This window comes from Electrona antarctica (assembly GCF_951216825.1).
Source record: "Electrona antarctica genome assembly, chromosome: 4".
Classification (NCBI taxonomy): domain Eukaryota; kingdom Metazoa; phylum Chordata; class Actinopteri; order Myctophiformes; family Myctophidae; genus Electrona; species Electrona antarctica.
The window spans coordinates 11483501-11502183 of record NC_136809.1 but is presented as its reverse complement, the minus strand read 5'-3'; the positions used below and the strand labels follow the sequence as shown (position 1 = coordinate 11502183).

Here is an 18683-nt window from a genome sequence, read left to right as displayed (position 1 = left end):
AACTGAGTGCAATGATCAATACTATCTTCACATTACTTGAACTCAAATAACCTACATAACGTTAATACAAGATTATGTAACCCATCGCTATAAAGTAGGGTTGTCCTGATCCGATCATGTGTTCGGAAATCGGGACCAATCACGTCATTTTCAAATGATCGGAATCGGTTCGGGAGCAAAAAAACGTATCAGGACATCCCTAGTATTAACATTATATAAATATCATAATATTAGACTGGATATTGTCTGTGAATTGGGATGATAGACCAGTGCCCGGCTGTAGAGCACCGAGTCGGTAATGATGGAAGTTGCCCCCCCTGGCTATGCAAGACCCATTGAACCCGTGTCACAGTACCCGTTCAACCCATCTGGCTGTGTCCCTTTCATGCCCATGGAGATTTCTGTATCTGTCTCTCTGTGTCCCTTTATTCCTATATATGGAGTTCTGTGTCAGGCATACCCAAATATGAAGTGTTGTGATGTCAGAACAGGCCAGCTCCACCTTTTCCCGTTTTGGTGGTCACCTCATTACCTAAAACTGTATGAATAGGCCAATACAGGGGTGTGTGTGGGTGGTCTCATGACTCTCGTCCGGCAGTGGTCAGGGTCTCAGATGATCCCAATATGAATAGGCCTATACAGGGGTGTGTGGGGTCTTGTCGTGACTCCCGTCCGGCAGTGGTCAGGGTCTCAGATGATCCCAAAGGTCCCTTTGAGTTCCTTGATGAGCTGCTGGCAATCAGATTTCACTATGTCATCATGGAACCAGTTCTCCAAAGCATCGATGGATTCTCGACTGAGCCTGCTGACGATGCAATCAGTCTCTTCAAAGTGCCGTCCCACCATCTTGGGAGACTCTCCAGGCATGGGGTCAATTTTCACACAAATGTCCTGACCCTTCTGGGCAGAGTCAATCGGCTTATGATTCACCTCAATGCCGGTTACTATACCGATGTCCACTAAGCCCTTGGCAGGGACACACAGCGGGGGGCACAGTCGGACACACAGCGGAGTGCCCAGTCGCAGGATTCCGGCCTCCACAGTCACACCGATTAATATGGGATCCCTGGAGTTGAAGACGGAATTAGGAATAATCTTCAGCTCCACTGGAAACACTGCTATATGTTTGAACTCTTCTTGTTTAGCCTTCGTGTAGTCCGCTCTGTACTTGGTGAAGGCGTCAAACAGATGGTATATGATGTCCGCAGAGAACACCCTCACTCCATGACTGTCTGCCATCTCCTGCATGTCCCTCCCCACTTTAACGTCAAATGCCAGGATCACTGCATACAGTGGGTCGTGTTCCAGCATGGTGGAAGCCTTCACGATGTCATTCTTGTCTACAGGACCAATGTTGATCCCAGCGTAAGGTACATTAGAAGTGTGCAGGAACTCCAGTAAGGCCTCAAGTGATCCCATTGTGGAGGCCTGAACATAAACTCCCTTCTTCTTCTTTTTAAAGGCAATGGCATTAATTGTCTCCACAATCAGCTTGTCAAGCTCTTTCTTTAGCGCCGGGATCTCATCTTCTCCATGTGCTACAAATAGGGGAAGTCCTGCCAGAGTCTTCTCCAGGTTTTTGCCAGTAATCCTCACTCCCTGAGACGTGCAAACCTCCTTATGCTGCACACACTGGTTTGTGACTCTGAGCTCCTTCATAGGAGGAGGCAGGAAAAGTCCTCTTATCTGTGTGATGATTGGTCCATCTACTCCTGGAACGATGATGGTCTGTCCTTCTCTTAGAGAACCATTAATCAGAATCACATCTATCGCGGTTCCTTCTCCAGGTAACTCTTTGACCTCCATGACCTGAGCGCTGAGCTCGTCACTGTGAGCCAATGTCTTAGCTAACTTGGTCTGTGCGAGTTTCACCAGCAGAGCAATCAGGTTGCCTATTCCGTCTCCAGTGTGGGCCGAGGTGGGGACCAGCGACACAAACGTTCTTTGATCTTTGTTTTCATGGAACAATGCAGCATTCAGACCCTCCTGAGCGAACTGTACAACAATGTCCTTGGCTCGCCGATCAAACTCACCTTTCGTGTTTCTTTTTTGTTTCTTCAGTGTAGCAACTACATCCGTCTCCGGACTCTTCTTCCACTCATACAGACGGTCAATCTTGTTGAGAGCGACTATAAAGGGACACTTCTTCTCTTTCAGCAGATTGATGGACTCCAGCGTCTGTTTTTCCAGCCCATGCATGATGTCAACAACCAGGATGGCGATGTCACACAGAGAACTGCCTCTGTTACGCAGGTTTCGGAAGGACTCGTGTCCAGGTGTGTCAATAATCAGCATTCCAGGAATCTTAATGTTGTCTTTGTCAAAACTTGGAACAATCTTTGCCTGTTCTATAATGGCTTCCAGAGGAACGTTGGTGGCCCCGATCTGCTGGGTTATTCCTCCTGCCTCGCCGTCTTGCACCTTAGTGTGACGCAACTTGTCCAGGATCTTTGTCTTTCCGGTGTCTACGTGTCCTAGCACACACACGACAGGAGCTCTGAGCTTGTCCAGGTCGACGTTACAAATGTTCTCGGCATGTTTCTCTATCGATCTGCTGTCCTGTTTGCTCTTCTTTCCTTTTTTACCCTGCTGCTCTAATCTCCCCTTCTCCACCGCTCTCTTCTCTTCCTCATTGCTCTTCTCGTCATCCTCAGCATCACCTTCTGCCTCACTGGGAGCATTGGACTGTTTGGGCTGAGCGGAAGCAGATGTTTCCTTCACCTCAATGTGGCCCTTCCTTAAATCTTTCTCCTCATCGCTGCTGGCTAGGGCCTCCCAGTTATCATCATCGCTGCTGGTTTGGGCCTCCCCATCATCCACCTCTGTATCTGGTTTGTCCACCACTGGAGTGGTTACCGTCTCTGTCTCAATGGAAAAAGGTTCCAGAGCCTCAGAGAGCGGAGATGTCACCTCAGAAGTTTCTTCAGGTGTGTTCGTAGCGATGATTATCCGTTTCTTCCTCTTATCTCCATACACTGGCTTCTTCTTTGACACTTCTTTTGAGTCCTTGGATGGCACTTTAACACCTTGAGCCTGTAGTATTCTGAGCGTAGCCTCGGCTCTGGCTCTATCCTCTCTCTGAGCCTTGTTGAGGTATTTTCCTTCTTTCTTCAGTCTCTCCCTCCTCTCTTTCTCCTTTTGTTTCCTCTTCGCTTTCCTCTCTTGTTCAAGGCGCTCCTGCTCCAGTCTCTGTTGTTCCTGCTCTTCTAATCTCTTCCGTTCCTCCTCTTCCTCTCTCTTCACTCGCTCCTTCTCCTCTTCAATCTTGGCCAGTGCTTCCTTAATGTGTTTCACTGAGGCTTTACTTGGTCCTTTCTTCTTGTTCTTGTCCGTGTTCTTGTCTCCCATGGTCTTTTGGTGAGAATGAGACCCAGAGTCAGAGGAAACGGGGACAGTTGGAAGAGCCTTCTCTTCTGTCTGACCTTTGATTTTCTCCATGTCACTCTCCTCTTCATCACGGTTCCCTTTCTTCCCTTTACCTTGTTTCTTGCCCATTTCGATAGAAATACAAAACTGTACGTCACCAGCTCTTTATCATAGTCTCACATTCAAGAAGAAGGTTGCCCAAATGATGAAGACCCACTGTACAACACATATATTTGTTGACTGAGTTCTTGTCTGATGTCACAAATGTGATATCATGGAGATTTCTGTATGTGTCTCTCTGTGTCCCTTAAGCGGGGGGATTATTTAGGAAAGGCAAGTCTGAGAAGGTGGGGTTTGACAAAAGCACACTCAAAGGTTTTGAGTGTGCTATTGAACGTTTCGAAGGTAGGGGCAGCTCTGATGTGAGTTGGGAGTGAGTTCAACAGTGAAGGGGCGGCCACTGCAAAGGCCCTGTCTCCCCAATTTCGCTTGTTGGACTTGTCGGGTTCCAGTTGGTTGGCTATGCTTGACCTGAGGGAGCGGGTGGGGCCTGGTTGTTGACGGCTTTGTATAAGATGGTGAGTATCTCTACTTGACTGGGAGCCAGTGGAGTTCACAGAGGACAGGTGTGATGTGGTCCCTGGATCGGGTTCTGGTGAGCAGGCAGGCGGCAGAGTTTTGAACATACTGTAGTTTTTTGAGAACCTTGGTGGTGACGCCGTACAGGAGGCTATTGCAGTAGTCGAGTCTGGAAGTGATGAAAGCATGGATGAGTGTTTCAGCATCAGTGTGGATGAGGGAACAGCTAGTGCAATTGATTAGCTGCCATCTTGCCAGCAAGGTGCTACCTAGGTGCAACTTCCCATAGACAGCCCATTCAATGTGTGTCAAGAAATTCCTTGCAGATGATTTTTTTGAGTGGTGCAAACCACTCCAATAACCAGCTTTGTCTGTATGTATCTGTGTATGTGTGTACCTGTATGTGGGGCCACGTGAGCATGGTTGCTATGGTTAGTGTGTGACGTCGCACCACTCAGTTCACACGGGTGTGATTTTTTTCTGGAGTTTGGAAGTGCTCGTTGACTATCACTCAACAGCCCATGTGTGCAATGTTGGTGAGTTTGACGTTATTTAATACAATTAAATAGGACTTTTCTGTTTGGATGAATGGGCTGTCTATGGGAAGTTGCACCTAGGTAGCACCTTGCTGGCAAGATGGCAGTCGTGTGCATATCAATCAATAGAATGTCTTCCACTATGGCCATTTAAGAATCTCTGGTGACCTCTATTGGACAATGTAAAAACAGTTACATTATGCAGCCCTAGCCTGTCTGTCAAAAAAATACTGTATTTAAACTAGGCTTTCATAAGAAAGCTGACGTTGAGACCAGCGTCGAAATGCTCTACCCTCTATTTCGGGACAGACCTTCAACAGAGTGCTCTTAAACAGGATGAAAGAGGCTGTTGACCCACACCTCCGAGACCATCAAGCTGGTTTCCGTAAGAATAGATCCTGCACAGACCAGATCGCAACGTTGCGGATCATTCTGGAACAATCTTTGGAGTGGAACTCGCCTCTCTATGTTAATTTTATTGACTACGAGAAGGCGTTTGACAGTGTGGATAGACAGAACATCTGGAGACTGCTGAGACACTATGGGGTACCTGAGAAGATCACCAACATTATCAGGAACTCCTATGAAGGGCTGACCTGCAGGGTGGTACACGGGCAGCAACTCACCCATGCCTTCCATGTGAGGACAGGGGTGAGGCAAGGCTGTTTATTGTCACCTTTTCTGTTCCTGTTGGCCATCGACTGGGTCATGAAGACATCCACAGCGCAGAAAAGAAATGGCATCCAGTGGACACTTTGGACACAGTTAGATGACCTTGATTTTGCTGATGACCTGGCCCTTCTTTCCCACACTCACCACCAAATGCAAGAGAAAACCAACATAGTCTCATCAAACTCAACACGCCTTGGCCTCACCATCCACAGAGGAAAGAGCAAGGTCCTCAAAATAAATACAGACAGTGTTACCCCCGATACTCCCATCAAACTAGAAGGTGAAGCACTAGAGGAGGTGGAGAGTTTCACCTAGGCAGTGTTGTCGACAAACAGGGCGGAACAGATGCCGACGTAAAAGTCAGAATTGGCAAGGCAAGAGCAGCTTTCCATCAGCTGAAGAATGTCTGGGGAGCCTCAGATCTTCCCATTAACACAAAGATCAGGATTTTTAATTCTATGGTGAAGCCGGTCCTGCTGTACGGAGCAGAAACCTGGAGAACAACTCTAAACACCATGGCAAGAATCCAGACAATCATAAACACCTGCCTCAGAAGAATCCTCCGAATACGCTGGCCAAACCACATCAGTAACCGGGAACTGTGGCAGCGAACAAGTCAACACCCGGTGGAGGAAGAAATCATCCAGAGGCGCTGGCGATGGATCGGCCACACTCTTCGCAAGCCTGCATCTAGCATCACAAGACATGCCCTGTTCTGGAACCCACAGGGGAAAAGGAAGAGGGGCAGACCACGAAACACCTGGCGCCGTGACCTGGATGCAGATGTGAAGAGATCTGGCCACACATGGGGACAGCTGGAGAAGATGGCCCAGGACCGGGATGTCTGGAGAGCTCTTGTTCGTGGCCTATGTCCAAAGTTGGGCTATAGGCGTAAGTAAGTAAGTAAGTTTCAAATCATTATTTCAATTTTTTAATAAACTTGAATATACATATTTATTACAAAATTAAATGACAGCAGTGCTTCAATTTGTAGGCCTATCTTATCAATGAAATAAATTAACATCAGAAGTGTTTCTGTACACACATTTGTAAACCAAAGCATCTATACCAAACCTGAAACAGGTTTGTGTCCCAACCCAGCCCGTAGTCCCAGATTTAAACGAGGTGTTCTCCCCAGACACAGAAGTATTTTATTAAGCATTTTTCATTTTCAGAAAAGAAGTATCTTTCTAATCGCTTGAATCGTATCATTTTGGTCAATCGGTGTTGCATTGGTCGCTAAAGTGTTCATTTGCGTGTTTGCCTGTATCTCTACTTCTCTACTCTACTTTGCCTGTATCTCTACTAATCACTGTACACTACTCACTGGTTGGAAACAGTACCAAATTCCGAGCACGTTCCAACGTTCCATTTCATGATTCAAATATCAATTGTTCAGCTGTCAAAACATTTTTCTCCATCCAGACCAGCAGCTGTACTGGACCTCCTCACTGTGTAAGAGGTCACGTCAGGACTAAATAGAAGAAGTTGTGACTCAAAAAGTCAGGGGCTTGCTTTGTTTGCAGGCACATACACAAACAATTTACACATGGAGCCTCCAGTGTCAATTTAACTCCAAAAACTGTACAAACACAGAATACTCATTACTCATTACTATTGAACATATGTTATGCTATATTAATATAACTATATGATTTTATGATGAGCAGCAAAATCAGTTCCTGTATGTCTCTGCGAGGGATGGCACGTTCATATTCACAGACTAAAAATAAAGATGTTAACTTATATTCAAAAACTAAATTAAATGCGTTACCTTATTCTTCTAGACATTTGGCACGTTCATCAGCAGACATTTTTGCAGTCTCCTCGAAAAACTTTGAGGAGACTGTGCCTCAGTCTTCAGGGCTGAGGCACAGTCTATCACAGGGCACAAAGACATGTTTAAACGTCTTCAGGGCTGAGGCACAGTCTATCACAGGACACAAAGACATGTTTAAATCACGCATCGATGACTCATGAGTCATGCATCTTTACATAATTGCCGCCCAGTTTTTAAATTCCATTATTTATTAAACTACTACTTTTCTGGCCTATATCACAAATTGTCATGAATTATAGATTTTGAACATTAAATATTAAAATACATTATCTTTTCTCCAGGAACTATTTTTATCTACACTTTTCAAATCAGTCCAAATGGACTCCTTTACCATACAACATAGCCTTAAGACAAAAACTAAAAACAAATCATGCACTCTCAGGAGTCACATGGGCAACAGTGTGGATGTGGATCTCTGACTTCTTGTGAGCAGCCTGCGTGCGACTTCACATATTGGGAAGGTTTCAGCCGATTAGAAACCCATTGACTGCCATTATTACATCAAATTATAGTTTCAAAAAGCATGAAACAGAAAATAAATAAGTTTGTTGCCGACTGGTACAGTGGTTTGGAATATTAGCTCCAGACAAACATAGACAAATATAATTTAGGCATATAGCAGAGTGATTTACAAGTACCAAGTCACAGAAAATGGCATAAAACATAGTTAAATGGCAGTAAATGGTCACATAGAGTGCAAAGTGAACAATCTAGTGCTTCAAAAGCAACTAGGATACCAGCCAGGTAAACATCAAACCTAGCATCTGTCTCCCGACATGTGATCTAAATAACATTGTGGTCAAGCACAAAATACAGTAGTGTAGTCTAGTGTACGCCATAAATAAGACCAACCTCATGCAGACACACACAGTTCACCATGTTGGCTTATCCATCTAATATAAAGCTAATTTTCAAGTCTCTGAAAGCAGAACTTATATGGGAAATAATGTGAAAATAAAAGCTGCTGGATCAAAACTCTAACGATATTCACCATCCCACATGCAACAGCATTCACATTATGATTCCCCACCTTTTGAAATGTGTCCCTGGTGAGTGATGAACCCTGGGATGTGGACAGACCGTAGCCATGATCAGATGTGTCCTCACCGAATGTCACTTTGCTCTGGTTGTTGCCAATGGAGTGCAGCAGGGCCACGGTGCCACAGGAGTCACCTTATCATCCACCACCAACCAACAGGCAGACAGCCTGTTGTTTCCTGAAAGTCTTTGACACACACACACACACACACACACACACACACACACACACACACACACACACACACACACACACACACACACACACACACACACACACACACACACACACACACACACACACACACACACACACACACACCTTAATAACCATGGTACCCTGTTTTTAAGAAATGGCCAAATAAAAATGGGACTGGGTAGTATGGGTACCCCAAAATTACAGCAAAATTAAAACAAAATACCCCCAATATTTTGCTGTAGAACTGGCAACTGCATTAGTGGCTGTACTCTTTCTTTATTTCTCATCTCTCTTACTGTGAGTTTATAGAGCACAACAAATTTTGCTGTAAAACCGCATTAGTGCACTACTGGCTACTAGTGGCTGCATTCATTCAGCGACTTGTCTGCCTGCCTGCCTCCCTCCCTCTTTTTGGGGGACTGGGTAACCCAAAATTAAAACAAAATACCCCAATTTCAACCAAGCCGTGAAAGAAAGGATCACGTTGTGCAGCAAAAATAGCCGATCTATAAGCTCTCAACGCGTATTTTGAGTGAGCAGGCCGCTTCTTATCACCTGACAGGGGAAAGTGTCCCCATTCGGACGTTGCACAACCCCACGCTCTGGACGTTTACCCCTGCAGTGACCCCTGGAAGAGGAGAACATCGCCTGAGGTTTTCCTCCGGGCGCTGGGGCCACACAGCTGTGCTGATAGAAGATACCATCTACATCTGGGGAGGATGGAGACACGCACGTTACTCCAACATGCTTTATGCATTTGATGTCGACGCCCACACAATGTTCAAACCACAGGTATCTGGGTCTGTTCCAGAGGGGAGGGGCCACCACTCAGCCTGTGTCTTGGGGAAGGTCATGTATATTCATGGAGGATACATATGAACGACTGGAAACAGTAATAACATGTACAAGTTGGACACCACCACAATGGTCTGGTCTGCAATTAACACCAGAGGAACTCCACCTCCTGCTTCAAACGGTCACTCTGCCACCATCATCGGGACAAAGATGTTTATATTTGGGGGCTGCAGGGGGAATCAGTACCACAACAGCATCAGAGTGTTTGACACAGAGAGCAACCACTTGCTGAACACACCTTCTACACAGCTTCTACCAGAAGGACGCAAGGCTCATTTAGCAGGTGCCTACAATGGAGAGCTGTACATATTTGGTGGATATTACAAGAAGCAGTACTTCAATGATCTGTGGAAATTCAGTCCAGAGACCTTCTCCTGGAAGAAGGTTGAGCTCAAGGGGGAAGGCCCATCTCAGACGTGCAGGATGTGCTGTTGCATGGTGGGAGATCGTGTCATCCTCTTTGGAGGAGACAACGAATCCACTGACCTGTATGTCTTAGACTTCAGTCCTAGTCTCAAGACGTTATGCAAACTAGCAGTTATTCAGTACGGTCTGGAACAGTCTGAACTCCCACACAACATCAGGTCGGAACTAGCCTCGGAAACCCGGCCAGCCGTTTTTATTTCCAGGAAGAAAATAAGAAGAAAGGTCGGAACTGGCAGCCATGACTAGTACCAACTGTAAGGGTTCCATTTGGAACCCCCTCAAGGAACCCCTTTGAAAGCCACTGCATATTTGATTGAATTTAGGAGCTTAACCCTTTAGTTATAGATCATTTTGACATTTGAACTTTCAATTCAAACAGAACCACGACCCGCATTTTGTTTTTGCGTATGCACAACACATGCACACGCACATGCACGACACAAGCACACACGCATTTGTCCTCTTTCTGGGAATCCAGAATGTGGTCACAGGTCACCCTATGAACATGTGTTCCCGTATGGCACAATACCAATCTCAGAATGGACAGTTTTCCAACCAAGGTATATGAAATGGAGTTTTTTTTTTTCAAACTGCACCCGGAAGTACGTTTCTGAACTTGGCAAGTATTGCGAGACTGTCCACCCTTTCCTGTCTGGCAGCCAAATCAACCGATTATATGACACAGGTCTCATCTCAATGGTTCATAAATAATGTGTGTTATGAGCTGGTCAAGCTTGCTCCATTCACTGCTTTGTATTCATGTAACTTCCGGTGCGAGATTTGGCTCCCATGAAAGTGTAATGATGCAGCACAGACAGTCACGTGACCATGACACTTCCTTCTCTAAGATTCCTTGCTTCCAACCCAGAAGAACGCCTCATGCGCTGGGTGAGCAACTGAATACAAGTGGATGAGAGGAGAAATCTGGTGACGTCTATAATATAATAATAATAATAATAATAATAATAATAATAATAATAATAATAATAATAATAATAATAATAATAATAATAATAATAATAATAACTTTATTTATATAGCACCTTTCCAAAAACAAGTTTACAAAGTGCTTTACAGATAATAATAGCAGTAAAAATACAATAAGAATAAAAACATCACAATACATTTCATAGAAAGGCTGTGCAATAAAGGTGAGTTTTTCACTGAGATAAAGAGGATACTGAGTTTGCCAAAGAGTTTCCAAAGCCGAGGGGCCCGTTCAACAAAGGCCCGGTCGCCTTTTGTAATAAGGCAAGATTTTGGAACCTTCAATAGGGTTTTGCTGGATGATCTCAGGCAGCGGCCAGGCTTGTAGGGACTACATTACAGATGTAAGCTTTAAAAACAAGTAATAAAATATTAAAAAATATTGCCATTTAGGAATCTCTGGTGACCTCTACTGGACAATATAAAAACAGTTACATTATGCAGCACTAACCTGTCTGTCAAAATAATACCTTATTGCTTTCATAAGAAATATGACTAAGATCAGATCAAAATCTTTGACCAACCCCAGACTTTATAGTGCAATTTCAAATTGTAAATAAAGAATCTTAAAATAAAAGCATAAATGATTGGCCTTGAATATGCATATTTATTACAACATGAAATGACAGCAGTGCTTCAATTTGTAGGTCTATCTTATCAATGAAATGAATGAACACCAATAAAAGCATCAGGAGCGTTTCTGTACACAGATTTGTAAACCAAATAATCTATGCCAAATCTGTTGCCAGAACCTGAGAGTTTCTTATTAATCCAGCAATCGATTTTGATCTGTGAGGCCAAACTGAAACAGGTTTGTGTCCCGACCCCGTAGTCCTAGATTTAAATGAGGTGTGTTCTCCCCGGACACAGAAGTAGCTTTCTAATCACTTGAATCGTATCATTTCGGTTTTGTGTTCTAAAATATCAATTCTTTAGCTGTCAAAACAAACGTTTTTCTCCATCCTGGCCATGCAGCAGCTGCACTGGACAGTAAATAGAAGCAGTTGTGACTCAAAAACAAAGTCAGGGGCTTGCTTTGTTTGCAGGCACATACAGAAATAATGTACACATGGAGTCTCCAGTGTTAATTTAACTCCAAAAACTGTACAAAAACACCCAAAGCCACCCGGTGCTCATTACTATTGAACATATTTCCTGCTATATTACTATATGATTTCATGAGCACCAAAATCAGTTCCTGTATGTCTCTTCAAGGGATGTCCCATTCATATTCACTGACTAAAAATAAAGATATGTTAAACTTATATTCAAATAAAATATTTACCTTATTCTTCTCTAGACATTTGGCACGTTCATCAGCAGACATTTTTTGCAGTCTCCTCGAAAGAGTCAGTGGGCTATATCACAAATTGACATGAATAATAGATTTTGAATATTAAAATCTATTGTCTTTTCTCCAGGAACTATTTTTATCTACACTTTTCAAATCAGTCCAAAAGTACTCCTTTACCATACGACATAGCCTTAAGACCAAAACTAAAAACTGATCATGCGATCGAAATGAGTCCCTGGTGAGTGATACTCTCCCTGGGATGTGGACAGTAACCATGATCAGATCATGACATGAGCCCTCACCAAATATCACTTTGCTCTGGTTGTTGGCAATGGAGTGCAACAGCAAAGCCACGAGTATTTTTCCACCACTGTTTAACAGTTTGCAAATAAGAGAATCTGCTTGCTAAATGCCAAAATATAAAGTATATTGAATTAGGTCTGTTGCTGCTACCTGTGTTGGAGCCATCAGGCATGGTCCTGGCATCCACACTGGCCTTCTTAGGGACAGGCAGTGTGCTGGTGGGAGAATGAGGGAGGCTGCCTCCACTACTCTTCAACAGACGCTTCACATCATCCAGCTCTGTCCCTGCACGTCAAAACACATAAAATACACTCATTCACTGTCTTTATACTGGAACTGGAATGGTCTCTACAACTCATTTGGATTCATTCGACACTTCAGTCGAGATGTATATTTCAATATATTCAGTTCAGTAGGCTCTTTCAGAAATGGATTGATGCAATGCACTTCACAACAGAACAAAATCAATGAAAACTAGAAAAAGTGCCCTTCTGGGCACAGGTCTCCACCAGGAGGATAGGACTGTGTGAGATGTTTGGCAAAATGTTTAGGAGTAATATAAACATGTTTGCCTTTGATGGCAATTGGATGATTTGAGGCATTTTGTTCCAAAAATGTGTTTTGCAAAAATCAACCTGTTGGTGGCGCTATAACAGGCCAATGTGAAAAGGGTGGGATATATTCCTCAGCCTAGTAAGAAAATGTGTGAAAGATTTCACGTAAATTGCATGCTGCCTTCATGATTTGAGGCTTTTGTTCAAAACGGGGCAATCTTGCAAACTGTGAAAGCCAATTATAGCCAATTAGGATGGAATATGAAATATCGGACAGATCCGACTTGAGCACTTGACCATATAGATACTGTGTAACGATTTGTGAGATTTTTGGACAGAATCTGGAGGAGTAATATCAAAAAATGTGTTTTACAAAAGTCGGCCTCCTGGTGGCGCTATAAAAGGCAGATGCGGAAAATGCAGGTCAAAGGTTTGTCCTTGGCCTCTAGGGAGTGTGCATGCAACGTTTCACGCAGATCGGTGCAGTTTTAGGTAAAAAATGTGAAAAGCTGCCTCATGGTGGCGCTATAACAGGCCGTTCTGGAAAATGTGGGGCAGAGGTTCATCGTTGGCATCCAGGGAGTGTGTGTGCAAAGTTTGGCATCGACCGGGTTAACTGTGCCGGAGATTAGCTGGTAACGGACGGACAGAAGGACGGACGGACGGACACACACACGGACGGAGTGCAAAACATACTCTCTCCCCATGCCTTCGGCCTGGTGGAGACAATAAAATCGAGTAAAGCTTGAGAGGAAAATTGAAAATGTATTTGAAATGTAATTTCATTCATTGACCATATTAAAAATGTTCCTTTCCAGTGTTCTAGCTTACAAAACATATACAGTACGTGTAGGGGCCATTATTATTGCCCGATATTCTGTTGTTGTTGTTGTTGTTGGAGTATTTACTGTAGGTTTTGTCCTCGCAGTGGGTGCTATTCATAGTTATGTAGGAGTTAGATAATTCTAAGGATGTCTGGAGACGTCTTGGACACAAATTGGCTTAATAAATATCTCTCCTGTTTTAGCCCAGTCTGGGGTTATAACCAATTTGTGCCAGGTAGAGCTGATGGGGGTTTTGGTGGGGGTGTGGGGGCCACTCATTAAAAATAAATTAATCCACACAACTAGCGTCATTTTTATTGTTGACCTATTTCTCCCATATAGCGCAAATTGCGTTCAACTTGTCTTTGACCCCTCTGTCACATGAAACTACTTTTTGTGTCCAGTATCACTACGCCAGAAGGGTCAAAAGTAGAACGAAAGAACTACTGGTTTAGAAGGCATTTGTAGAATGGGTCTCAGTCTGAGGACTCTCACGATCATGAACCTTTAGTGACGATTAATTGTCATACAAATAACCATGATTAACGAAGTGTTTTGGCATTGAACAATGGAACATATGACTACAAATGTACATGCCTTTCTGCCTTCTAGGCATTGTAAACAAACATTGCACACAGGGCAGATAAGAAACGTGACATGTAGTAGATCTGCTATTTACGACATGTTAACGATAACTGCAATTATCTCATATAACTGTGATTAGACAATGATGTAATAGTTGTGACAGGCCTGTGTAAAGATGTAGTGATGTAATACCCGTCTTTAGGCGATGCTCTCCAGTCTCCATGGTGAGGATCCTTTTGTTGGCTTCCCACCTAAAAAAGGAACAATGAATCATCATTGACAAACTTTAACTCAGGTGTTTGCTACTGCGGTTTCCAGTTCCGTATACATTACATGGACTATGACAGGGATTCTCAGAGTAGGGTCTGGGTCGTTGACCCCTGGGGCTCCCCGGCCCAGACCCTACTCTGAGAACAGGCGAGTCTCCATAAATAAAATCTCATGACTGAAAGATTTTAGTCCATAAGCCCCCATCGATTACACTAGAGCTGACTGTGTTTCATAAACAAGGTAATAAGAAAATACTATATATATATATATATATAGTAATATATATATATATATATATATATAGTAATATATACTATATATAATATATAATGTTTTGGTAGCCATACTAGTTGAAGAGATTGGCTAAAACCAGTTTGTTTATATGAAATATGATACATCATTAGGGGTTTCTGGATGATGACATGGATCTATATCACTGGATCTATCACTAGTTAGAAAGATCTCATTCTCAACACAACTCTTCCCTTATGGAGGCCCCTGGTATTTACATACTTTCAAATGGGGGTGCATCAATGTGGGGGTCCTGAGGAACACTTAACAACACTGAACAACGAAAAGCAAACAATTATGTTTATGATTATAATGTACTTTATGATCATGTTTGAAATGAAATGATTACTATATTTACCCAGGGTATCTGGGCTAAGCTCAAGAACTTGTTTCCAGCCAGGCCCTGCTCATAGAACACATTTCATCGTAGTGGTTCAATGCCGTAATGGTTCAATGCCGTAATGGTTCAATGCACTTCAGCGGTGGTAATTTTAACGTGTCGGACAGCTGATTCGAACTGGCGACCTTCCGGTATCAAGACCGCTCCGCTCCGCTCCGCTATCCGCTCCGCTATCCGTTCGGCCACCGCTGCCACTATGTTTGCTATTAGGGGCTGAAAAAACGTGAAATAACGTTAGCAAAGCAACGTTCTTTGTTTACCCAGGGTGAATGCTTGTTTACAGCCAGACCCTGCTCATAGAACATTTCATGGTAGGGGTTCAAGGGCACTTCAGCGGTGGTAATTTTAACGTGCCGGTCCGGGGATTCGAACTGGCGACCTTCCGATAACAAGACCGCTACGCAAACCGTTCGGCCACCGCTGCCACTTAGCTGAACCTTTATTAGTGAGTTTATACACCGAAGCCAAAGATTGTGTGGATATTAGATTTTGTTAGCCTTCAATATTCCTCGTGGATCATATCCTCATGGATTAAGGTGAGGCAGGTAGTAAATGCTAACGTTGCCTAACTTACTTACCACCAGTGCACCAACAACAACTTTATATTATTATTATTGTAATGCCGAGTAGGATTCGGTTCGTCTCATCAAACGACATGACAACCTTCTTTCAATTAATCTACTTTAATCAAATAACGAGGCAAACACAGTCAGAATGGCAAATTAATGGCTGGGACTCTCACCTCTGCTATTACAACACAACAAACCCAGACCCAAACTAGCCAACGTGCTTCCGGCCTAACCCCGGAACTGCTTCCCCCCGGCTTGACCTTAAAATGCACACACACAGCAACACAGTCCCAACCATAGACTAACAATAATACATTATTATTATTATTATTATTATTATTATTATTATTATAACGTTGATAAATTAACGCATGCTTTGCTTGTTTACGTGCTGCCATGTAGGCCTACACCAGCAACGCGCGGTTGCTATGGAAGCCGCGCGCGGTTGCTATGTAGGCCTACACTAAGCAACCGCGCGGTTGCTTAGTGTAGGCCTACATAGCAACCGCGCGGTTGCTATGGAAGCCGCGCGCGGTTGCTATGTATCCTACACTAGCAACGCGCGGTTGCTATGGAAGCCGCGCGCGGTTGCTATGGAGGCCACGCGGCTTTGTGGACACCGGTCGCTGTTTGGGGCGGGGCGGAGTGGGGTATTTAAGATTCATGTAAAGTGATCATACAACTTCTCATTATGGAATTCATCTCCAACTCCAACATGATGAACTCGCCACAGGGTTGGACGGTGCTCCAGGTGTTAGGACAGGGAACCTTTGGAGAGGTCAGAATGCTGGTCAACAAACAGACTGAGGAGACTGTTGCCGTGAAGGTGGTGGACACCTCCCAGAACGAACAGTGCAGCGCTGACATCAAGCAGGAGATCTGCATCCACAAGGCTGTCAAACACGCCAACATCGTACGCTTCCTTGGCCAGCGGACCGACGGCCGGACGGCCTATCTGTTCCTGGAGTACTGCAGTGGAGGAGACCTGTTCGACCGAATACCGCCTGGCGTGGGGCTGGAAGAGCCACAAGCTCACAGGTATTTTGTGCAGCTGATGGCGGCAGTGGAGTACCTGCACGGTCTGGGCGTCACGCACAGAGACATCAAGCCCGAGAACATCCTGCTGGACGAGAGAGACAACCTGAAGCTGACCGATTTCGGTTTCGCCGCCGTGTTCCGTCGTGGCGGCAGCGAGCGTCTCCTCAGCCGGTGCTGTGGGTCACGTGCGTACGTGGCCCCCGAGGTTCTCGCGTACCGGACGGGGTACAGAGGCCCGCCTGCAGATCTGTGGTCCTGTGGGGTGGTTCTGACCGCCATGCTGACCGGAAAGCTGCCCTGGGATCAGGCCAGCGACACATGTCAGGAGTATCTACACTGGCTCGAGAAGAAAACTTACTTCAAGTTGACACCTTGGAACGAAATCCATCTCGCACCACTTAGTCTGCTGTTTAAACTACTACTGGCCAGTCCAGAGGGGCGCATCTCCATCCCGGACATAAAGCGCCACCATTGGTTCACCCAGACCCAGTTCCGGTGGAAACCTGCACTCCCTGCGATCTGCACAAAAACAGATACCCCGAACCAGCTGTGAAGTCTAATATTATGGTTTAAAGAACATGGTCGATAAAGGAACTTGCTCATGGGCTCCAGTATTGCACCCAATAATTGCCAGAGTGACATTTGAGCTCAGACTTGAGCTGGCTAAATATATTAAAAAAAAAAAAAAAAAAAAATCCTCTCCTCTTGCTGTGACCTTGCCGTGGTGGAGAGGCTTGAGTGACTCAGTGACCTTGAGAGCGATACTGGTGGGTGGGGGTTCAAACCCTGACAGGGTCAATATGGTTGACCCTGTCAGGGGAGGTTGGACCCCAAACCAGCATCGCTGATGGTCACAGATAAGAGTCCAGACAAACAACAGCACCAGTGACATGGGGCAACCCCCTCCCTATGGAACTCACTCCCAGCTCACATCAAAGAATGTCCATTGTAGTTCATTGATGCTCAAACACTTTCATTTCATTGACCCCAGTTTGGTATGCATCAGGGCCACGACAGGGCCCATTTTCTCTGGGCCACTGTGTTTATTTTACAGACTACCGTAACATTTGGACCCCCTGGTGGTCCCCAGACCCATATGTTGAGAACCAGTGGTGTAGTATTGTATAGTTCTCTGTCTTACAACATGCAAAACAATGCAAACATTACAAATCAAAGCATTGTTTATAATGGTTGCTATGTATTGATACAGTATGGGCAATTATGAACAAAAACATACTAATTTGATGTCTTGTTTCCAGACTGTACAGGTCAAAATTTGCATTGCAAAGCAAGTGTCAAAGCGGATTTGTGGAAGAATGATATTTGTGCGAAAAATATAGAGGCATGATACTGATGAAATTATGTTGCCTAGCAACTTGGTGTTTTTCAATGTATTCATGTTTGTAGCCTATTCAAAAGAAAACACTCATTCCGATTGTTGAGTGGCATTTGAAGGACAGGAATTAGATACAAATTAAGCTTTGAACTCCAACACCTATAGTCCTATACAGTACACTGAATTCTGTAGTGCAATAGTTACAACTAAAGTAGGTGTATTTGCCACTAGGTGGCAGTATACTACCACTACACATGGGGTTGCCCTGCCACTATGGGTCTAGTCTAGTCCTTTATATACTCTATGGTATAGTGTTGCTAAGGCCAAGATAAAGAAAGTGTATTGATTCCATGACACACAGGGCGCGCGCATACACAAAGAAGACACTAAATTGCTCAGTCTGGTGTCTTGCCTTCAAACTTTGCATTAAAACCAATTGCGTTTCTTGCAGATTATGGCAGATATTTTATTAAGGCCCTTGAAATCCTGACAGTATTTGATATACAATTTGTCATCTCTGGTACGCAAATCTACACTTTTATTTATAAACTCTGGTAAGAGTCCATTTATTGGAGCCCTGGTGTTGAGAAGTATACCACCCAGCTGTCATCTATTGTGCACAACACCAACAGACGTCAAAATTAAGGCATACTTGTATTTATAGCGAAAACAGGGGATCTGCAAGCTCAGTATAGTATAGCTCAGTATATGAGCTTGTAGA

The 18683-nt window shown here is 44.2% G+C and overlaps 2 protein-coding genes across 2 annotated transcripts; one reads left to right on the top strand and one right to left on the bottom strand.

Annotated features, from left to right (window-relative positions):
• Window positions 1–690: 690 nt before the first annotated feature.
• Window positions 691–3495, bottom strand: LOC306921145 (eukaryotic translation initiation factor 5B-like; the record flags this gene model as incomplete). Its single annotated transcript, XM_079498256.1, has 1 exon — window positions 691–3495. One exon carries the CDS (start codon window positions 3493–3495, stop codon window positions 691–693), a length of 2805 nt encoding a protein of 934 aa, XP_079354382.1.
• A 12784-nt stretch (window positions 3496–16279) lies between these two features.
• Window positions 16280–17179, top strand: LOC306921144 (serine/threonine-protein kinase Chk1-like; the record flags this gene model as incomplete). Its single annotated transcript, XM_079498255.1, has 1 exon — window positions 16280–17179. The coding sequence occupies one exon, from the start codon at window positions 16280–16282 to the stop codon at window positions 17177–17179; it is 900 nt and encodes a 299-aa protein (XP_079354381.1).
• Between the last annotated feature and the right edge of the window lie 1504 nt (window positions 17180–18683).